A 23,477-nucleotide genomic window follows, 5' to 3' on the forward strand; every position below is an offset into this window, starting at 1 on the left:
AGGAAACCCCTCAAAAACTGGGTTTTGAGGGATTTCCGTTTTTCTTGCAGAAATTGCGGAAACGTCTCAAAAAAACCGGTTTTTGAGGGGTTTCCGCTTTTTTTTGAGGCATTTCCGTGTTGAGACGTTTCCGTGTTGAGGCGTTTCCATAGCACCCAGAGATCGTCATGATCATAGGGAAAAAGATGGTACAAATTTTGTACAGTCGTCTATAGCCATCGTCTAGCTCTTCAATTAGTATCGTCCTGTGTAGATATATCCTGTGTACGTGCAGTTATGATAACACGCTAAATCTTAATCCTATATCTCTTGAATTTTGATTAATTCTCAATCTCAACTCCCTTCAACTCGTCTCGGGCCCCCCGCCCCGGCAGCTCTTTTAACCACCCCTACAGTCTACACCCCCCCCCTTACCTTCCCTTTACTTACAGCTGATCTCTGGAAATGAGAAAGCAAAATAATTCAGTTGTAAACATCATATCATCAGTGTTTAGAACAGCTGTTGAAAATATAGTAAGTTTTTACCGAGTTCCTGGTTATAAATTCTCTTTATCATTTTTATCTTTTTAGTCAAGTTTACTTTTTTGTAGTTGTATCCTGGACCCCTGATAAAATTGCTAGTATTCCTCCTAGTATCCTGGTATACTTCATATAATCCTGGTAGATTAATAAACGTTTATTTCTATACGCACTTAGGCAGGCGTCTTAAATGAATCCTGATATATATACGTATCCTGGTTTAAATACTTCTGAGTATCCTGGCCTAGACTTCCTAGAATCATGGTATACTTCCTAGTATCCTGGCAAACTTACAAGTATCCTGACATACTTCCTCGAAGCCTGGCGAACTTCCTAGCATCCTGTTATACTTCCTAGTATCCTGGTATACTTCCTAGTATCCTGGTATACTTCATATAATCCTGGTAGATTAATAAACGTTTATTTCTATACGCACTTAGGCAGGCGTCTTAAATGAATCCTGATATATATACGTATCCTGGTTTAAATACTTCTGAGTATCCTGGCCTAGACTTCCTAGAATCATGGTATACTCCTAGTATCCTGGTATACTTCCTAGTATCCTGGTATACTTCCTAGTATCCTGGTATTCTTCCTAGTATCCTGGTATACTTCCTTGTATCCTGGTATAGTTTCTATTATCCTGATAGTGATATACTTGTTTTCTGGTATACTTCCTAGTATCCTGGTATACTTCCTAGTATTCTGGTATACTTCCCAGTATCCTGGTATACTTCCTATTATCCTGTTATAATTCCTTGTATCCTGGTATACTTCCTATTATCCTTGGATGGTTCCTAGTATCCTGGTATATTTCCTAGTATCCTGGCATACTTCCTAGTATCCTGGTATGCTTCCTAATATCCTGGTATGCTTCCTAGTATCGGGTCATTCCATGTCAAGTCAACCACCTATGGACGGCATGTCACAGATTTTGCTGAAATTTTGCATACAATTTGGGATATGAAAAAAATGCCGGAACCCGAAGATGAGCGTTCTGAGACCTCCGAGGCCGGAGATATGGCTCCGGAAAGTTTCCAATAATTCGAGATTTTGAGGCCGGCCTCTATATTTCAAATGGCTCTAACTTTGTTGTTTTAGAAGATAGCTCCAAAATTTTTTCAGTTTTGAATAGGTAATCACAAGCCCGTTATTTGGCGTTAACAGAAAAAATATCATTAAAATATTATTTACAAGTCATAATTGCATTTCTTTATTTTCAGCCTCCGTTTGAGGATGTGTACCAATTCCGATTGTGTTGATTTTTTTTTACATATTTTTATACTGCCATAAGGAAGGGGTTAGAAAAGTTAAATTTATATGTATTTGTTCCTGTTGAGGAGGAGACCTCATAATGTAATGCTAATTTAGATTTCTTAATGCAACTAATAGGTAGAATTTCTGCTTAATTATTGTTATCTCTCCTAAACATTGATAAATATTTAATATTTGATACTTTTATGTGAGTAAGTGATCTAAATTATAATAAGAGACCATCAATAGTATTTATTTCAACTATTGTACACTAAAAATGCATGTGTGTATTACTAATTTTTGAATAGATATTAGTCTTAGATGCAAACACACTGTGTGACTGAGTCTTTTTTAGCAGTGGGGGTATGATTATTAATTTTACCCCCACCTAAGACTAATATCTATTTAAAAATTAGTAATACACACATGCATTTTTAGTGTACAATAGTTGAAATAAATACTATTGATGGTCTCTTATTATAATTTAGATCACTTACTCACATAAAAGTATCAAATATTAAATATTTATCAATGTTTAGGAGAGATAACAATAATTAAGCAGAAATACTACCTATTAGTTGCATTAAGAAATCTAAATTAGCATTACATTATGAGGTCTCCTCCTCAACAGGAACAAATACATATAAATTTAACTTTTCTAACCCCTTCCTTATGGCAGTATAAAAATATGTAAAAAAAATCAACACAATCGGAATTGGTACACATCCTCAAACGGAGGCTGAAAATAATGAAATGCAATTATGACCTGTAAATAATATTTTAATGATATTTTTTCTTTTAACGCCAAATAACGGGCTTGTGATTACCTTTTCAAAACTGAAAAAATTTTGGAGCTATCTTCTAAAACAACAAAGTTAGAGCCATTTGAAATATAGAGGCCGTCCTCGAAATCTCGAATTATTGGAAACTTTCCGGAGCCATATCTCCGGCCTCGGAGGTCTCAGAACGCTCATCTTCGGGTTCCGGCATTTTTTTTCAGATCCCAAATTGTATGCAAAATTTCAGCGAAATCTGTGACATGCCGTCCATCAGGTGGCTGACTTGACATGGAATGACCCTATCCTGGTATGCTTCTTAGTATCCTGATATACTTCCTAGTATCCTGGTATGCTTCATAGTATCCTAATATACTTCCTAGTATTCTGGTATACTTCCTAGTATCCTGGTATACTTCCTAGTATCCTGATATGCTTCTTAGTATCCTGGTATATGGTATATTTCCTAGTATCCTGTTATACTTCCTAGTATCCTGTTATACTTCCTTGTATCCTGGTATACTTCCTTGTATCCTGGTATACTTCCTATTATCTTGGGATGGTTCCTAGTATCCTGGTATGCTTCTTAGTATCCTGGTATATTTCCTAATATCCTGATATACTTCCTAAAATCCTGTTATGCTTCCTAGTATCCTGGTATGCTTCCTAGTATCCTGGTATGCTTCTTAGTGTCCTGATATACGTCCTAGTGTCCTGGTATGCTTCCTAGTATCCTGATATACTTCCTAGTATCCTGGTATACTTCCTAGTATCCTGGTATACTTCCTAGTATCCTGGTATGCTTCTTAGTATCCTGGTATATTTCCTAGTATCCTGGTATACTTCCCAGTATCCTGGTATACTTCCTATTATCCTGGTTTTATACTTCCTTGTATCCTGGTATGCTTCCTAGTATCCTGGTATACTTCCTACTATCCTGGTATACTTCCTAGTATCCTGGTTTACTTCCTTGTATCCTGGTATACTTCCTAGTATCCTGGTATACTTCCTAGTATGCTGATATGCTTCCTAGTATCCTGGTATAGTTCCTAGTATTCTGGTATACTTCCTAGTATCCTGGTATAGTTCCTAGTATTCTGGTTTACTTCCTTGTATCCTGGTATAGTTCCTAGTAACCTGGTATACTTCCTAGTGTCTTGGTATACTTCCTAGGATCCTAGTATACTTCCTAGTATCCTGGTATACTTCCTAGTATCTTGGTATACTTCCTAGTATCCTGGTATACTTCCTAGTATCCTGATATACTTCCTAGTATCCTTGTATACTTTCTTGTATCCTTGTATACTTCCTAGTATCCTTATTTACTTCCTAGTATCCTGGTATACTTCCTAGTATCTTGGTATACTTCCTAGTATCCTTGTTTACTTCCTTGTATCCTGGTATACTTCCTAGTATCCTGGTATATTTGCTTGTGTACTCTGGGGCAATTGATAGTTAATAGGGAAAACAAATTCGTCTCCAGAGGAAACAATGTTACGAAGATTGAATTCAGGAAAACCAATTTCAACTGTTACTAAACCATTCCTATATTAGAAACTTACTCATTTCTATCAAATCCATCTGGATATTCACAGTAAAACTATTTTTGTTTGAAAGTCGAAAAATGTGCCACGTCTCTCGTATTTAAAGTGTTTTCAGACGTAACTTCAATTAAAGAAAACAGTTTGTTGGAAATCAGATTATTTTAACTTGAAATGAGATTAACTTTAGTGGGTTAATATAATACTTAACTAAATAGAGTCCTCAGTTATTTATTTATGAAAATGCTGTTTCCCTAAATGTCAGCTTTATTCTCATTTAAATTTAAAAATAGCTTTTTAATATTTGATGAGGCTCGAAGTTGAAATGAGTTTTTTCTCTCAAATGTTTCAAACATTTTTAACCTTCATTAGTTTGTAGTTTAACAAATAGTTAACTTATTATTAATTTCACATTTGGGAAATTTTGAATTTATGATATTTGAATACTTTTTGTTATGAGAATTAGTATTTTACTTAACTTTAGATTGGTTTTCTGCAGGACGGAAAACTTTAGTTAAACATAGAACTTCGACTCCGGGAAGACGACAAAAATCCGGAGAAGAAATATCTGAATTTTTTTACCCGCATTTATCCTTTAGTCGAGCCCTGTCACGTGATCCTGGACGAGTCCCGTTTTCTGGTTTATCTTTCTCCGGAACGAGTATTTTCAGTTCGACATCTTCCAATTTAAATTCTCATGGTTCTCTCAACATACAAAAAATAGGTTTTAATGAACTCCGTTCTAATATTCGAACCTTCAGTTCTCTGACACCGGATTCCCCTATAACTCCAAGTACCAGAGCGGACTCCGGTGATCAAAGTTCTAGAAGTATGCTTCAAGACAAACTCAGGAATAATCAAATTTTATCCCGGAATTAAACTTTGGGGAAGAACAAAAAACAGAACTAAAATATTTTATCTATGATTTTACATTAGCAGGGGGTAACGACCCCCCCCCCCCCTCTTCCGTATTGTTGCAAGATAAATATAAAGCGTTCAAGTTTAAACTTAAAGAAAATGTCCCCAGGGGAATAAACTTCACTTGAAGCTGAGCAAACCTCACCAGAGGACAATAGAGGACAATGGTTTAAGGAAATCCTCAAAATTAATTTAATCTTATTTTATACTGCAAGGCTTTTCCTTCTTTCGAACCCTGCTTATAATTTTAAAACTTCAATGAAAAAGTCATTCAAAGGAACTGAGTTTTTAAACTGTGATTTTCAAATCCCAATATTATAAGACCTAAATATTTCAAACTTTGAATTCTGTAAGATCAAATAAACGAAGTTTAAAATACGAAAGGTTTACACCATAGGTGGCAATGATATATGGATAGGAAAATTTAGGAAAATGGAAAAAAATAACTCAGTTCCTTCGTCTCCATATACAACCTTAACACACATTAACATTTACCACCCCCTCCCCCCGGCTCTACCTCCTCTCTAAATTTAATCATGTACGATGACTACTAAGTTTCTAAAGATAATCCTGGGAAAATTAGAACTTTGTTAAACAGAGAATACGCTACTCTGAGCCCTGTTCCTATCTCTATAGCACAGTTTTTAGAACGAGGGGGTAGAGGGAAGGTAGGTTCAGTTTAAATTCCTCTGTATTTTAAAGGGACTGTATGCGTAATTTCAAATGATCCTCCGTTTATAGAATGGCATGTTCCATTCACAACGATAAAACTTGAACCTTTGTCTGATCAAGGATGAGTGAGATATCCTTGTTTTTCTAGCTCAAAACTGATATTCGACTTACTCTCATATGGATCGTACAGTGTAATTTCCAGTTTCCCGGCACAAATAGAAGATCACTTGAAATTACGTATACAAGCCCTTTAAGATTTACAAATTTGGAGGAAGATTATTTAGAAATTTAAAATTTGCAGAAACTGAACCATTATCCCAGGATTTTAGGATTTTTATCTTCTTAACTTTTAACAACCTGTTTAACAACCTGTTTAACCTACCTGTTTAACAACCTGTTTAACAACCTGTTTAACCAACCTGTTTAACAACCTGTTTAACAACCTGTTTAACAACCTGTTTAACAACCTGTTTTTCACATACTTATTATTTTGTAAGTGTGACTTTAAAGTAAGTCTTATACAACTATTTCTCAAGTTCAGTTTACAATTTCTAGCAGGGCCGTAACTAAATTATAAATTAAAAACAAAATAAATTAATGGTAAATCAGTGGTTTCGATCCATTTAATTTTGATCCAGGTTCCAAGTCATGAACATTTATTCAAAATTTACTGAATTTTTTACAGAAGAAGAATTTTTAAATTTTTCCCTTTTTTCACTTATTTTTATACGATGAAGCATTCAGAGATATGGATATTTTTAATAATCTCTCTTTTTTCAACAGTTCAGATTTCATTATTGAGAACGTCAGCTTTTGTTTTGCTGTTTTTGGTAAAGATTTTGCCCTTGGATCCGTGGATCCGCATATATTTGCGGATCCAGGAAGCCAAAATGTTGCGGATTCTAAGCACTGGTTTAAAGAAATAATCCTTTATAACAAAACTTGGAAAATTATCCTACCCCACCCATGACAACCCCCACCTTGTNTAGTGGAACACCTTAAAAAACCTGATTTCTAGTGTTTGATTTTAATTTGATATTTTTAGATATCAGAGGAGGATAGTTATACTCATCTAGTTGAAGAAGTTCTTGTAAGATTAGCGCATCTCATCAGTGAGCTTCAACACCTACCTCAGGTATATACCTAGTTGGAGATACAGTACCTACCCCCCGTATATTCCTAGTAGGAGATACAGAACCTACCCCAGATATATACCTAGTAGGAGATCAGTACCTACCCCAGGTATATACCTAGTAGGAGATACAGTACATACCCTAGGTATATACCTAGTAGGAGATATAGTACCTACCCCAGGTATATACCTAGTATGAGAAAAATTACTTACCCCAGGTATATACCTAGTAGGAGATACAGTACCTACCCCAGGTATATACCTAGTAGGAGATACAGTACCTACCCCAGGTATATACCTAGTAGGAGATACAGTACATACCCTAGGTATATACATAGTGGACATACAGAACCTACCCCAGGTATATACCTAGTAAGAGATACAGTAACACCTACCCAAGGTATATATCTAGTAGGAGATACAGAACCTACCCCAGGTATGTACCTGTAGGAGATACAGTACCTACCCCAGGAATATACCTAGTAGGAGAAACAACACCTCTACCCCAGGTAAATAAGTAGTAGTAGATAAAGCACCTACCTCAGGTATGTACCTAGTAGGAGATAAAGCACCTACCTCAGGTATATACCTAGTAGGAGATACTGAACCTACCCAGGTATATACCTAGTAGCAGATATAATACATACTCCAGGTATATACCTAGTAGGAGATACAGTACCTACCCCAGGAATATACCTAGTAGGAGAAACAACACCTCTACCCCAGGTAAATACCTAGTAGGAATTACAGAACCTACCCCAGGTATGTACCTGGTAGGAGATACAATACCTACCCCAGGAATATACCTAGTAGGAGAAACATCACCTCTACCCCAGGTAAATAACTAGTAGTAGATAAAGCACCTACCTCAGGTATGTACCTAGTAGGAGATAAAGCACCTACCTCAGGTATATACCTAGTAGTAGATACAGTACCTACCCCAGGATATAGCAGGAGATACAACACCTATCTTTGGTGTTGTAAGATGAGATACAAGACATAAGACACAAGTTCTTGTTTATATGTTTCTTATTCATTTGTTTGTCTTAAAATCCCTATTTACCTTAATCCCTAATATTTGCTTGCTCCAGGAGTTGAAGGAGGAAGAGGATTACAAGTATCTTGTTGAGGATTATATTCTCACATTCTCTCAGATAATTAAATTCGAGAATACAGCCCCAGACACGGACACCCTTAGGGAAATCTTTTACTTACTCCTGATGGTGAAGAAACTACAGACAAGAAATATCAGACTCTGAACATAGTAAATTAATCTTTTTTGTTTTAATTAAAGGGAATGCAGTCTAAATTTAAAGTGACTCACCTAATATAGATGGTGATGTCGATCCTCAGCGGTACATTTTAAACCCTGATCAATAACGTTAAATGTATTGTCCTTTTCTAGCTTTAAAGTGTTTGAATTTATTTAATTTGATAAGTTCACTCCAGCAAGCCACTTTAATGAGAAGCTGCAATTGAAAGTAAAAAATTATCAAAGAGACATTCATGAATTTCTTGTTCATTTTTTATTAGACAAAGCTTTTCAGTGTACCTTGTATACATAGTACATGCTTCTCTATAAATGTGGGGTCACTTCAATTTACGTCTACAGTCCTTTTATGCAAGTTCATTTCTGATTTACAGCGTGTTAAAGGGTATTTTATTTCTCCTCTAAAATTGCTCTAGTCGATGTAAATCTAAAAACTACTCGATAATTAATTTGGATACCCTTTATATTGGGTTCTATATCAAACAGAGAACTTAGCCTAGAACTTTTTACTTTTTCTGGAATAAAGTTTTATATTCTTTGTATTTTCCTTCTAGAACCTTCGAACCTCATTGATCTTTTCTTGATCTAGCTTTTAAGAATATTATAAAGGAATTTAATTTTGAATTTCGTTTTCCGAATTCCATTTTAATTAAATCAGCCAGCTCCCCCCCCCCTTAAACCCTGTTTATAGATTTAATCCTCTTCTAACTGTTTTTGGTCTGTAGGCTTTATGTTTCTGTTTTTGTTAATATGTAGATTTTATAAATTAGTTAAAAGTTTTAATTAAGAAAATGGACGGAGGTGCTCAAAACCTCAAAACAAAGACATCGAGTAAGTTTTAGATAAGATAATTCCTTTAGTTTTTTAACATGAAAGATGTTTTCAATCACATTAGTAAATGAATGCTAAATATTTTGTATACAGTTATCTAATATTCTTTAATATAATAAGGAAAAAAAAAATACCCCCCCCCCCCTCCCATTCTACATAATTTGTTTTTAAAAAAGTGAAAATGTGTTTGTTTTGACATTAAGTATTAAAGAATTGCCCGTGGAAAAAAATAAGAAATTATAAAAAGAAATATTTCGAATTTTGTTTAGCCTATGACACCCCTGGCCATCCATGAGTGTCCGCAAAAAAATCAACCCATTCGGTCCAGCCGTTTGGTCGGCCAGATGGAACATGTATATGAATGTCTTGTTTTATTATATAAATTTATGGCTGAAGAAATATCCGATAAGCAAAGTTTGCACATTTTTTAAAACTTTTCCTTAGCATGATTTTTTTTCGTTTTGCAAAGAAATATACTAAATTTTAAAATTTTACGTGATAAGAAATTGGTATATTTTACGTTTTTTCGAAAAATTTACCAAAAAACCAAAAAATTTCGTGTTTTAATACGCGTATTTTACGAAAAATATAGGTATCTACGAACCGTTGGTGAAATACGTAAATTGGTAAATAGCGTATTTAAGGATGTTGTACCTACAATGGCTGCCGCCTGCATGAAAATGAAAAATAAATTTGGAATTAACTTAGAAGGAGAGGAGTGTGCTCTCACCAGGTTATATATTTTGTTTATGTTTAGAATTCAACTTTAGAATTAAAATAAAAGTAGAGTTAAGAAATACAGTAGTCTTATTTAAAACTGTAATTAATCTAGACGCAAAAGACGACCTTGAATGTCATTTTAAGCTGAAAACGCTGACCAATGAATTTATAATTGTGCAGAGTATGTACTGGATTAGCTATACATAAACATCCCTGAATTGACGTTTTAACATAATATTGTACAGGACTGTACAGTATGTACTGGACCGGTTGTACATGAGCCGAATCTCCTTGAATATGTTGACTGATCAACATCTAATAATATACGGGCACAAATCTACTATTGAGAATCAGGTAGATTCAGTAGTAAGGAAGATGATAATTGTTGTCGGGGTTGTCGGGGTTGTTGGTGTTGTCGGGGTTGTTAGGGTTGTCGAGGTTTGCAGGGTTGTCCAGGTTGTCGGGGTTTTCCTGGTTGTCGAGTTTTTCAGGGTTGTCGGGGTTGTCGAGGTTGTCAGGGTAGTCGGGGTTGTCGAGGTTGTTAGGGTTGTCGTGGTTGTCCGGTTTGTCTGGGTGATCCGGGTTTTCAGGGTTGTCTGGAATTTAATGTCTGGCATTTTTTCTTCAACTATCTTGGGTTCTCTTTACACGGGCAGTATTTAATGTACAATTCATTTAATTATACATTGAAGAGATATATTAAAAGAAGTGTGTACATTTTTAGGAACAAAAGTGATTGCTTCACGGTTAGATTTTAATGTTAAAGATGTAGAAGTGGCTTGTTTAATAAAAATGTATCTGAATACAAATTTTATCCCCTTATTTATTGATGAAAATAAAAAAAATGAGTTTATTTCCGTAGAAAGCTAGAATGATCTTGAATATTTTAAAAATTTCCCAAAAAAATATAGTTGAATAACTAAATTATGTTTTTTAAATACTTAATATATGTTCAGATAGGAGTTATCCATCCTAATACTGATATAGAATCTGTGGTGCTTCACGCCTACCAGAACGCCCTGTATCTTTGCGAACAGGAAAATTTTGTGCTTTCCTTATTTTCATATTTGTAAGGGAGTCTACTTGAATTTTAAAAAAGGGTGAAGAACAAATCACGATTTTATTTTGAAGCATGAACACATTTTATGGTGATCTGCGCTATGTTTCGGAGGTACAGATATCAATAATCCATCTGATTTAACTTTTCTGCTAGAAAAAGAAAATTGAAAAGTTACAAATGAAAATAAGGACGGAAGGGGGCCGGGGGGGGATGAGAGGGATGAGAAGAGGGAATTCTGTAATTGATTAAAGTATCTGTCCCAGATTACTGCACTATTTTAACCCGATTTTTAAAGAATTTATTTAGAAAAGATATTTTATTTTAAACATTTTTTTATTAATCACAAAACGACTGCTGGTACAGTGCTACTTGGCGGGACCAGGTGTAGAGGTCAAGTCCCAGAATACCACGTGTCCGGATACTAAAGTTACACTCACACAGGTAGGATTAGATTAACATTTTTAGGTCAAAGGGACTGTAGACGTTATTTCATGTAACTCTCTGTTTATAAAATAGCATGTCAGAAAGCTTATTTGATCAAGAATAAAACAAGAATCCATGTTTTTCATTTTAAAAATTTATAATTTTTGATTCTGGTATCTTTATAAAATGCGGAATTCTATTGAAGAAACATTGGAGGCCGAAAACATTTCTGAATTAAATAAGATTTAAGTACGATGGTAGGCGATTATATCAATATAATGAAGACGACTTTTGATTCTAATTTTGATTTATAAACGGAGAGAAACTGTCAATCAAGAAAGCTTCTCTTTATTTCCTTGTAAACTTGTTATTTGAAAAAAGCTTGTTAACAATTAAAACTGAAATAAGACAGTCGTCTTCATTATATTTCTATTATTGCCTACCACCATAGAAAAACAGCGATATCTTTCTCATTATTGATCAATGACTAGTTAAAGATTTAAATGGTACCGTTGTGAATCAGTTATGCCCCTCTCTAGAAATGAAAGGTCACTTATAATCAGAACGACATGCAATCAAAAATAATCTGTAACTTCTGATTATATTTTCAATTAAACTGAATTTTAGTTAATAAATTATTTTAAAGCTACTCTTTTTTGTCTTTTAAACAAGAAAAGCTGAAACGGTTTCAAAATAGAGAAAAAGGACTTTTTTGTTTCCTGAATGTATACTATACAGTGTACGCAATTTATAGCACACACAGTGTTTTTTTCTCTCATTGTCATGAATTTAAATGTGATCATCTTGACTTTCGAAATTTTCTATCTTGAAATATAATTACAATATTGCAAAAAAAAAATAATAATAAATGTACAAGCCAAGTATTATTATTAAATTAAGACTTAAAAAGCCTGTTTTTTAAAGGATATTTTATCATTATACTCTGAAAGTAGGAAAATATTTTTCAAATATTTAACTTTGATGGGATACAGTAAAAAAATAGAAACTTGTGGAATAGAAAAACGACATATAGCAATATTCAAGTGTGATTAATGGTGTTTAAATCGCTTTACTAGTAACTTAAATATTTTTACTAGTAACTTAAATATTTTATCAAATGGAATTGGTCTGAGTACATGGCACAATTGATGTATATCATGTTCATTTGTTCTACTAAAAATCATGACTTGAGTTTCAAAGTCGTCATTATATTTCACAGTTTTCAGGTTCTCATTGTAGAAAGTTTCAATAAGAAATTGAAATGCAAATTTTAAATCAAGAAAAAAATAATTTAATAAATAAAATTTATTAGGTTCCATCGCATATCTACCATATAGTGTTCGAAATAATGAAAAATGCAATGCAGGCAACAATGCTAAAACACGAGGCAAGTTTTTTTTTTGAGGTATGATAGAACATCTGGAGCAAATATTTTCTTAAAAAATGAAATAATATCTTTTTACCCCGTTATATCATTTTATGTATATATATTTTTCATTATTTATTTTAGAGAAATTGCATAAAAATCAGTTACCCTCCCTTTTAAATTCTTGTAAATGCGTTGAAGGCCGCCTGACCTAATTTTTAACCCTTAGACATTTTCCACTTTGATCCTTTTTTATTACTTTTTCACGTCCTTAAACTACAAATATAAAATATCTCGATTCTGGGATCTATCCCCCCTCCCCCCAACCCCTACGTGCTTCAACGTTTTTTTTGGGAAATGTTCATAGGGAACTTCTCCTTAAGTCATTTTAACTATATTATATATTAGTTATAATGTTTTTTTTTCTTAGTTACTATGTGTTTTTTTTTCTTAATTCTAATGTTATTTTTCTTAGTTAAAACGTTTTTTTCTTAGTTACAATATGTTTGTTTTTTCTTAGTTTTAATGTATTTTTTTTCTAAGTTCTAAGAGTTTTTTTTCTTCGTTGTAATGTTTTTTTATAGAAGGATGAAGGATCTGTAATCCCCCCTATCAAGGTTCTAATTTGCCAGTCGGACCGAGATATTACAATTAGGTAATTTTATGACCTGGATACATTCTTCTACATTTAGTAGTATAGAATTTATAGAAATTGATTACTTGCCTCACAAACCACATGTCTTTGCATGCAATCTTATGTATGATCAAATAGTTCAATACACATAGATTCAGCCTGCTCAGTAAAATTCTCGAAAAAATTGTCGCAACATCTTGGTTTTGATTTCACCGCTCTAACTCACTTTTGCTTTTCTGTAGCCCTTTACATGTACATTTTAGCACTATTAAGCACTTGTTGTTAGCTCTGGTTTTTCAGAAGTAATTTGCAAAATTCTCATTGATTATTGCTTGAGAGCTTGAAACCTTTAAATCACAGTAAATATCAAAGGTTTTAATCATCAGGTAGCAAAGATATAAGGATTAGAAAATTCGAGTCTTGAAAGTATTTATTCCCTTTAGATAATTTTCTATATTTTGGGGTAATTTCTATTTTTTAGCAGTCTTTTATTTAGACAAATTTTAAATTGGCTGTCTACGTCATTTCAAGTAGCCCTTTTTTTCTATTTTAGATATTTTTTTTCTAGTTTGAATAATTTTTTATTTAGATATGGTTTAGATAAAATCTTAATTTTAAATAATGTAGTATTTATTCTATTTTTGTTAGTTTTTGTATTCTAGATAATTTATCTGTTTTAAATAATTTAACTTTTTCTTAAATTTTTCTGTTTTTAATGATTTTATATTTTTTAGGGTAAGCGATTTAGGAGGAGGAATAGATAGGAATGCACAAGAGAAAATGTTTAAATATCTCTACACTACATCTCCCAGGGTAACTAAACTTTTTAGGAGGGGGGAGGGCGGTCTATACACCTAGGGTTGTTAAATCGTTTTTGAAAACGATCATTGAATGATCGTTTTTTTTCGTTTATTGTTTTTTGTTTCGGTTTTCAATCATTTTAAAAACAATCGTTTTAAAAACTTAAAAAATGAGATGGGTATCTCTACACCACCTCTCCCAGGGGGGTTCTACAACTTATAGCATAATTTCACAACGATGGACTAATACAGAAAATGAAAGTTTAAATTACGATAGACTTCTAGTTTTTTGTGAAGCCTCCTTCGAAAGCCAAAAATACTAGAATATGTAAAAAACGGATATATATACTAACAATTCTCGAAGCATATTTGGGACTTTGATTTGCCTTATTCCGCGTCACTGTTTCTTCATGATATTCCTTAGTTTTTATCCTATATCCTTTGCTCAGATTATTAATGTTAATATTAAGTTAAAAAAAATATATTGGGCAAGTCATGTACAAAATTATTATGTTTTTAAAAATTGATCAAGAGATTTATAATTTATCCTCTTATAAAGCTTATCCCAAAACTTTCCTGAAATTTAAAATGAGAAAGAGAGAAGAATGAGACTTGCTGGTCATAATCTAAATTACGTATTTTTAATAGTGGGGGAAAAAAAGAAATCTGTAATTTTTGCAAAGCAACGCCAAGAAATGTTTGCATCTTTGTAAATGACAAAAGTTAGTATATATATTCATTTTAGGCAAGTATAACTGGAGAGATTGTTCCATTATCTGGTCTTGGATATGGTCTACCATTGGCCAGACTTTATGCCAGGTAAAAATAACACTATTCCATTATCTGGTCTAGGATGTGTTGTACCATTGGCCAGACCAGTATTCCATAATTAACAATTAGAAGATCAAAAAAGAAAAAAGAACAAAAATAAAAGATGGTACTCCATATTATAGTTTTCCATAGTATGGTTACATGGAATTAAAATAAGAAAACTCAGTTGCTTACCACTCTTGGAGGGTACGGACCTCTCTCATCGCAGCTCCAGGCTGCACAGTTTGGAGGAGCGCTGGGTTTAGTTGCCCATGACGTATCCTACAGGAGAGTAGCAAAGCATAGGATTATTTAGTGAACAAGAATTCCATCTCATCTTTAGCTTTGTTCACATCAACATCTCAGCTGAAAGAAGGAAAACAAAAGTATAACCCTTGATAGATATACAAGCCATGCACAACTATAGTGGTTTTTTACTTGGCCGGTTGTGAGGACTGAACTGCTGTGGAAGATTCCACCTGATGGGGCTTTAAGGCTTTCAACTCCCCATTTTGCATAAGCAGTGCAGTTATGGGTTTCCTTAAAATTTCTCTTAGTCGGAAAGACTTTAACATTAAGGAAAGCAGGAGGCTTTTACTGAAATCCCTCATACCCTTCTCCTCCACCAAATTTCCTTATCTCTCTCCTACGTGCGCCACATCCTGATTTTACTAGAACTATTTGGAGAGGCCTCAAAAACGTAGAAACAAGAAACAAGAAACAAGGAGAAGAAAGAAAATTGAGCAGGAAACATTGGAAGGGAAATCTCTGATTATAAGCTTTACACAATCAATTTTTCCAATGGCAAATGAAAACAGAAGAATATTGGGCTGGGAGACCTCCCCACCCCCCTTTCATTTCACCCAGATAAAAAAGACACTAAAATTATGGAATTATGTGTTTGTAGATGAAGCAGCTCAGCTCAAACTGGCAGTTTTGCCAAACTAGTAATATAGAAATGTAAAAATATTTGCATCTGCTACCATATAACTATTTAAGGAGTATTGTTAAAAAAATTTAAATAAATATGTAAAAAATGAATAGGAAAACTTTTTTGTAGTTGATGATTTGGACCTCTTCCTCCAACTAGGATTGGTTTGAACAGTGTGTCCTTTATCAAAGAATTTTATTGCAAGGATGCAGATTCCAGAGACTCCATTACATAATTGGAATATTTATATTTAATGGAACAGAAACTTTAATCCAGATTATTCTAGATATTTAGGATACTTTCAGGGATACCAGGTAGAAATAGACCTCATTTTAAGATTTTAAAATCCATCTTATGGTCCATTTTAAGGTCCATTTTAAAGTCTGTTTTAAGGTCTGTTTTCCAAAATTCATAGGTTTTTGGCTAAAAACTGATCTTAAAAAGTTCTGAGATGTGTTAGAACAATTAAAGTGTTTCAAAAATAATAAACAATTTGAATTTATTTAAAATTCGGTGATGGTGATGGACCAAACCTCTGTAGAGAAAATAAAGTAGATGTAAGCTCCAAATTTATTGAAAATATATTTCGGTCTAGGTTGACTCTCATCAGTTCTTGAAATGGTTTCTGTCATGAAGATTAATCGAAAGTTTTTGATAAAACTCTTTTAGACTTCCTTCTTAAAGAAAAAGTTGTACTGCATAGTTATGCATGATTGTACTATTTAACTGTAAGGGCTGCAATCTTACTAGGAGAACATCAAGTTTTACCTCGGGCCCATTATCAAAGGAAGACTTTTCAATCTCATTTTAAAAAAAGATAAGATTATAATAGTCTAGTTTAGTTGCTGCATTTTAAAATAGGAATTAAACATGTCAGGCTCTTTTGGAACCTCATGAAAATCAAACACCTTGATTAATTAAAATCAGACTTCAAAACAACGCTTATCTGTTGTAACACTGGTGGGAATCCATTAAATTGCTCTGTCCATTTTCCATCTGATTATTTTATTTTCCTCCCTATATTACAGTTCTAAGTATTCTTGAACTAGTGTTACCATATAAAAGTGGAATGAAATAATGGAAATCTAAGGCCTGAAAACTGATGTGAGAAAATCTACAGAGTATAGAAAAAATGTATTTACAATTAAAAAAATAAATAAACGAAATGATAATAATAAATCATGGAAAGCCAGAGCTCCTTCTAAGTCGTGGTGCATACCTATTGGCTTTTTATACTAGGATCTGGGGCAACAGTGGCTTCGGTTTTCCACGTGTTCAAGCATGCGTTCAAAGCATGTTTTCTGGGTTGACATTTTCTAACGACAAATATTTCTCCACGTTGGCGACTTATCATCCGCCCGACTTTCTGTCCAACTTATTGCTATATACAAAAGAGCTAATACATTGTCCTGTTTATAGGCTAGACTAATTGCAATCCAAGCTTAGCTCCGGGTCCATATGAGGACTGAAGGGGTTACTACAATGGAACTATCCAATGTGCTCCAAGCTCTGGCTTTGTATGAGAACTGAAGGGGGTAACATCAGTTGAACTCTTCCTATTCCAAGCTGTTGAGCTCACGTCGGTTACACTAGTGCTAAAAAAATCGACGCAAAATATGTGGTATTTTTTATAGCTCCCCCTCCTCTTGAGGGGAGGGGGGCGGGGATGATTTTCACTGATTTAATGGTGGATGATTTTCGATGATTTAATAGTATTTCAACTTGTTATGATTCGCATATATATTTGATATTTTTGATACTACAAATTTTAATTAGCTTCTTAAAAAAACAATTATTTATCCCAGTTGAGTGATGGTTAAAAAAAACCTAAAATTTGATTTTTTAGTTAGGATGATTAACAAAGAATAATACTTCTGTTGTACTTTTGGATATAAAGTTTAAAAATGTTTTACAATACTAGGCTTTTATTTAAATTGTGAACATGTTCTTTTTGATTACATTTTAAAAATTAAAAAAATTTTGCGGATTTTTAAGAATTTAATTTTTTTTACAAAATTAAAAACCTTTAAAACACATTTTTTTAAAATTTTTATCATTCCCTTCCTTGTGGTTACGTGATGTCCCACAAAAAATTTGGGCCCGATCGGTTCAGCCGTTTTGACGTTTATTGGATACAAACAAACAAACAGACAGACAAGCCAAATCTATATATAGACTAGGCTTTTAGGGCGCCCATCTTTATATAAATTTAGCTTGTCTGTTTGTTTGTTTGTATCCAATAAACGTCAAAACGGCTGAACCGATCGGGCCCAAATTTTGTGTGGGACCTCACGTGACCCCGGAGAAGGGAATGATCAAAATTTTACAAATTTTTGTTTAAAATTTTTTATTTTTGGAAGTTTTGGAAATGCGCGAAAAAATATAATGAAATCCGCAAACTTTTTTTGCTTTTGTTTTATACTGCAAGGTATAAAGCCACAATTAAAAGTTGAAATAGAAGATGGGCGCGAAGCGCCCTAAAAGCCTAGTATTAACAAATATGTAAACAATCTATATGTAAATTTGGCTTGTCTGTCTGTTAGGGTGGGTGTCTGTTTGTTTGTTTGTATCCAATAAACGTCAAAACGGTTGAACGATCGGGCCCAATTTTTTTGTGGGACATCACGTGACCACAGGGAAGGTTTATGAATGATAGAAATTAAAAAAAATGTGTTTTACAAGGTTTTAAATTTTGTAAAAAAAAATAAATTCTTGAAAATCCGCAAATTTTTTTAAAAAACCCGCAAAATTTTTTCTTCTTTGTTTTAAAATGTAACCAAAATGAATATGTTCACAATTTAAATAGAAGATGGGCGCGTAGCGCCCTAAAAGCCTAGTCTATACATAAGTTTGGCTAGACTTCGCGCCCATCTTCTATTGAAATTGTGAAATGTTCTTTTTGTTTACATTTTTAAACAAAGAAGAAGAAAAATTTTGCGGATTTTTAAAAAAAAATTCGCGGATTTTCAAGAATTTGAATTTTTTTACAAAATTAAAAACTTTTAAAACACATTTTTTTATCATTCCTAAACTATCCCTGTGGTCACGTTGTGTCCCACAAAAAATTTGGGCCCGATCGGTTCAGCCGTTTTGACGTTTATTGGATACAAACAAACAAACAGACAGACAAGCCAAATTTATATATAGATTATTGAAATGAAAAAGGAACCAAGCATGTGTTTAAATGATGACAAATCCTGGACTGAAGGTTTTTAATTCTTTCAATTTATCCTCCATCTCCATATTTTCTATTCTTGCAATGCAGATATTTGTTTTTGTCTTATACATGTCTCCATATTGTGTTGAGTCTATTGATGCAGACTATATTCAATACTTGTTTTGTGTACTATTGGGGATTACTTGCCGAATACAAGGAAATACAAGGGAGCAAATCATATGACCGGGTGGGGGGGGGGGGGTTCTACAGTTTTACTTCATTTTCCCTTAAACTTCTTCACTAGCTTGGGAACCCAGCCCAACTTTGCCCAGGTTAGGTTTAAATGACTATTTAGTTATTTTTCCCTTTATGTCGACCCACTAAATTTAGAATCTCAAAACCAAGCTAAGAATATTCCCTTGCTTCTCCCTAGTTCCCCAATCAAAGTTTGAGGCAGATCGGTTAAAGGGTTTCTGAGTTATGATACAAACAAAGAAACAGAGATTACTACTTGTAGATATATATTTAGATGTTTGTTGATATCTGGAAAACGTCAAAACGGTGAAACTGAACAGGCTCAATTGTATTATTGTTGTAACTTGCACGATTCCAGGAAAAGTTGGTTGGCTGAACGAAATCTGAAAATGTTGTCTCTTAAAAATTTTGATTTATCAAAAAATCATATTTTATTAATTTATCTGTATTGTTAAAACCAAAGTTTATTAGGTTAACAATGAGATTTTATCAGATTCTCTTTGAGATACTTATTATTTAAGTCAAGGTTAGACTAACTCTGTAGCATACATACCAAATTCAGGTTTCTTAGAAAACTTTTAAAATATTTTGTATTGTGAAAACAAGGTTAGGTGTGAAGACTAAATATATGCTATACTCAACTCAGCTCTTTCTATTCTGTTTGCAGTGTGCACACGTCTCTTTCAATCCATGGGGAATGGGATATAGAGTATACATACCTAGACAACTCCCTGGAGCGAGGGAAGGCACACTACACTATTATTTAGTTCAAACCACAAATGACGTCACAATTTACAATTCTTTCTTTCAACCACGCCTTTTTTAGTCCGGCGATTGCTTCTATGCTTACAAATGTTTTTGTTTATGCCTTGATAACAATTTTTTAATTTAGGCAACATCATGTTATCCAATATGCGTATGATGCCATTTAAACCTTCGGTTGAGTAGAAATGATATTAAGACATCTTTGTTTTTCAATCTGAGATTTTTAAATGCAGGTTTTCTTTTGAAAACGACTATATCTTCAAGTAAAGGGTTAGAGAGTGAATCGTTCATGCAACTCTTTAAACGATTTGTCACGAATTTTGTCCACTATCCCTTGAACGCCAAGGGTATCTTCTGAAAATAAATCTTTTAGAAGGTTTTTTTCCGGAACGAAACTATAAATTTTCTTAAACTTTTAATATAAAAATAACAAAATATGTTTAACCAAACCCTTCAACATCACTAAGAAAACAGTTAAAAAAATAGAAGGTTTGACAAACTGAAGTTACAGGTTAAAATCTCTGTTTGTAGAAAATAACATCTGTTGAACTGAAACTCAAATAATACATGGTGTCAGGTGTCTAGCTTTGTATATTAAAAAGACAAACATAAATTACTTAGAAAATATTGATTTTGTTTAATAAATTGAAGTCTTCCTAAAGTTATTAAAGGAACTGTAAGCGTAATTTCAAGTGACCCTGTCCATGCAAAGATGGCAATGCCCGATTTACAACGCTACCCTTAAAAGCTTAATAATACTATTCATGTTTTTGTTTCTTTATTTTCACTTGCGGGTTCTCTGCAAAAGTGAATTACGCATTTCTTGCTGAAAAAAAAGCTTTGGAGAAATTAGTTGAACACTTTTCGAGACAGGAAAACGGGCAACGATATCTTCCACATTTTTGATCAGATTAAAATGTTAACGGGTAAATCAGGCATTGCGATCTTTGCATGAAGGGTCACTTAAAACTACGCTTATATTCCTCTTGTCATTCAACCTGCATACTCACCCATTTTCTATCAGTAGAAGACTTTTTCCTGTTCCGTAATGAAGGAGGAGAGGAGTGGGGGGGGGGGGGCTAGTGTTAACATGGTTCTGAAATGTGATTTTTTCTGTTTGATAAAGTTTCCATATATTGTCTTTTTATCGCTTTCCATCATAACATGCAAATTGTTGAATTGTTTATTATCAAACTCGCATTAATAACAAAGGATTTATTTCTCTTAAGATATGTTACTTCATTTCATGTTAATTCTAATTGCAACGAGTCAGTGTTAGTGTTTTATCGCTTGTTTAGTATTCTGTAAATAGAAGGAACCTATCCTAGTTTATCATATTGGATCAGTATGGTGCTGCTAAAAACATCTATTAGAAATATAGAAACAAAACAAAGAACTATACATGAGGAACATGAGTCTATAAGAATTGTTTAAAATATTGCTTAAAGTCTGTAATTAAAGGTTTAAGAACTTAATTTAAAGAAGTGTTAACGCTATTTAAAATCTAAATGTAAAACATTGGTAACGCTTCTACAAGAATTTATAAGAAATTATTATTTTGTTTGCTATGTTATACGCCATTGTTACTAAAATGATCGTTTACTATTAGAGGCGTACATAGAGCTAATCCCCCCCCCCCACTGGCCCAAGGATTGTTACTAGAGTTTTTAAACATTAAAAAAAAAAAAAAATTTTTTTTTTTTTTTAGATATTTCCAAGGAGACGTGAGAGCAGCATCGTATGAAGGATATGGCACTGATGTTTATATTTATCTGAATGCTCTTGCTGGAGAAGCAGTTGAGATGCTTCCTGTCTGGAGTCCTACAGCATCAGATAAGGTTGGATTTTATCAAAATACCGCAATATGTATTCATATGTTTGCCCCCCCCCTCAAAAAAAAAGTCAAACCGGGACCAAATTTAATGAATAGCAAGACAGAGTTGAACCACTATGAAAACTCGAACACGTTTTCAAAAAAATTCACTTTTTCGTGGAAAAAAAAATTCGCCTTTTTTAAGGCTTCTTTACAGTTCAATTCTAAGCTTGATAATTGGTAGGCCGCTAAGGTCCTGCTGATATTGGTAAATTCAGCCTTTAGTAAATTATTCTTCTGTCGATTTTATAGGTTTTCTTCTTCACAGCTTCACAGTTCAACCAGTAAACATTAATAATAAATAGTTACACTTTGTATTCAAGGTGTCCCACGAAACACAACAGATTAGAGACGACATCGTCTTTATTGTTGAAATTATGGAAATCTCCATAATTTTTACAAGCACAATATGTATAGCAAAAGAAATTTATGAAATGCAAGGATTAATTGTAATATGGGAAAATTGTCGTAGGATTTTATTTGCGAAATTAAGCTAACGAACACATGCCGTAAATTATATCAAAGACGATCTTAAAGTCGTCATTTAACTGTCATATTTCATGTGACACCTTGTATATTTCCTGTCAGACTCAACAGACATGAAACTTAAACAATTCATCAGTTATTTCAACCAAACAACCAGATTATCATCTAAATTCAATGTTTAAAGAAAGAACAAAAGAATGAATATTTAGATTATCTACAGACTTTATCCTGTATCTTCTTAAAAGGACTTTTAACGTATTTTCAAGTGACCCTCCATGTAAAGATGGCAATGCCCGATTTACAATTTTACCCTTGAAAGCTTTGTCCGATCAAGTAGGAACTAAATATCAATGTTTCTGTTTCTTTAAACGGTTTTATCTTCATTTGCGGTTTCTCTGCGAAGGTCGACTTGCGCAATTCGCATTCCTTGTTTTAAGAAAAATTGGAGAACTCGATGTAGATGTAATGTAGACGTAGATGTAATTTGAAAAGGCTCCATTTATAGAGTTGCATGTTCGATTTTGAACGTTATCCTTTACAACTTTGTCTGATCAGGGTTGGAGATATCAATTTTTTTTTTATTTGAAAATTGATTATATACAATTGTTTTTCTCTTCAAAAGGTTCTTGAGGATGCAAAAATCCAGTAAAAATTTCCAGAATTTAACACGTTTTAAGCCAGAAATATATTTTTGGTTGGATAAGGTTTAAAGCCGCGTTGTATAAAAGGTGTTGGGTACTTTCCCAAAGGCATTTTCCCAAGCGTGACTTCCCAAGTGACAATTTCCCAAGTGGCAACTTCCCAAATGTGCAATTTCCCAAGCGACAACTTTCCAAAGGTTAGGTTAAGCCTTCTGAGGCGCCGCAGGCTGCAATGGGGGCCGAGCACTGGGGCTAGGATGAGCAAGGGGGCCGAGCACCGCGGCTAGAACATGATGAGGGCCGAGCGCTGCACGGCTGTGACAGTATCTAACATGTAAATTAGGCATGCCTCTCTCTAAATGTAGGTTTAGTTAAAATTACAACGACAGTTCTTTTAATAAAGACGACCCTTATCTCATGTTTACTAGTTTGACAGAATCTATTTTTCATTAGTTTATGTTTTGTTTATTTTATCTAGATGCGAGCTCGAAGTTCTCCTGTATCTGATTGGACGGGGAAATCTACTCGGATCCGATAAATCTTGGAAACTTTTCACAATATTTATGTTTCTATATTCTTGTCAGGGATAGAAAGAAATAAAATACAAAGATCAAGAATTTATTACTTTTATTCACTATATTGT

At 33.5% G+C, this 23,477-nt stretch overlaps 1 protein-coding gene across 1 annotated transcript; it reads left to right on the forward strand.

The window, feature by feature from the left end:
- The first annotated feature begins 4,028 nt into the window (after positions 1–4,028).
- Positions 4,029–23,455, forward strand: LOC111707074 (pyruvate dehydrogenase (acetyl-transferring) kinase, mitochondrial). The gene is made up of 16 exons (XM_023480073.1): positions 4,029–4,062; positions 4,590–4,941; positions 5,607–5,676; positions 6,726–6,815; positions 7,904–8,010; positions 8,871–8,913; positions 9,558–9,646; positions 9,879–9,987; positions 10,590–10,670; positions 11,057–11,134; positions 12,429–12,503; positions 13,067–13,137; positions 13,851–13,929; positions 14,662–14,735; positions 21,543–21,672; positions 23,313–23,455. Exons 1-16 carry the CDS (start codon positions 4,041–4,043, stop codon positions 23,370–23,372), a joined length of 1,530 nt encoding a protein of 509 aa, XP_023335841.1. The 5' UTR covers positions 4,029–4,040; the 3' UTR covers positions 23,373–23,455.
- Positions 23,456–23,477: the final 22 nt, after the last annotated feature.

This window comes from Eurytemora carolleeae, unplaced genomic scaffold (genome assembly GCF_000591075.1).
Source record: "Eurytemora carolleeae unplaced genomic scaffold, Eaff_2.0 scaffold778, whole genome shotgun sequence".
Classification (NCBI taxonomy): domain Eukaryota; kingdom Metazoa; phylum Arthropoda; class Copepoda; order Calanoida; family Temoridae; genus Eurytemora; species Eurytemora carolleeae.

Coding starts and splice junctions, on each gene's coding strand:
- LOC111707074 (XM_023480073.1), top strand. CDS start 4,041: ATGTTACGAAGATTGAATTCAG. Junction 6,816..7,903: donor AGCTTCAACACCTACCTCAG/GTATATACCTAG, acceptor TGCTTGCTCCAG/GAGTTGAAGGAGGAAGAGGA. Junction 8,011..8,870: donor CCAGACACGGACACCCTTAG/GGAAATCTTTTA, acceptor GTTTTAATTAAG/AAAATGGACGGAGGTGCTCA.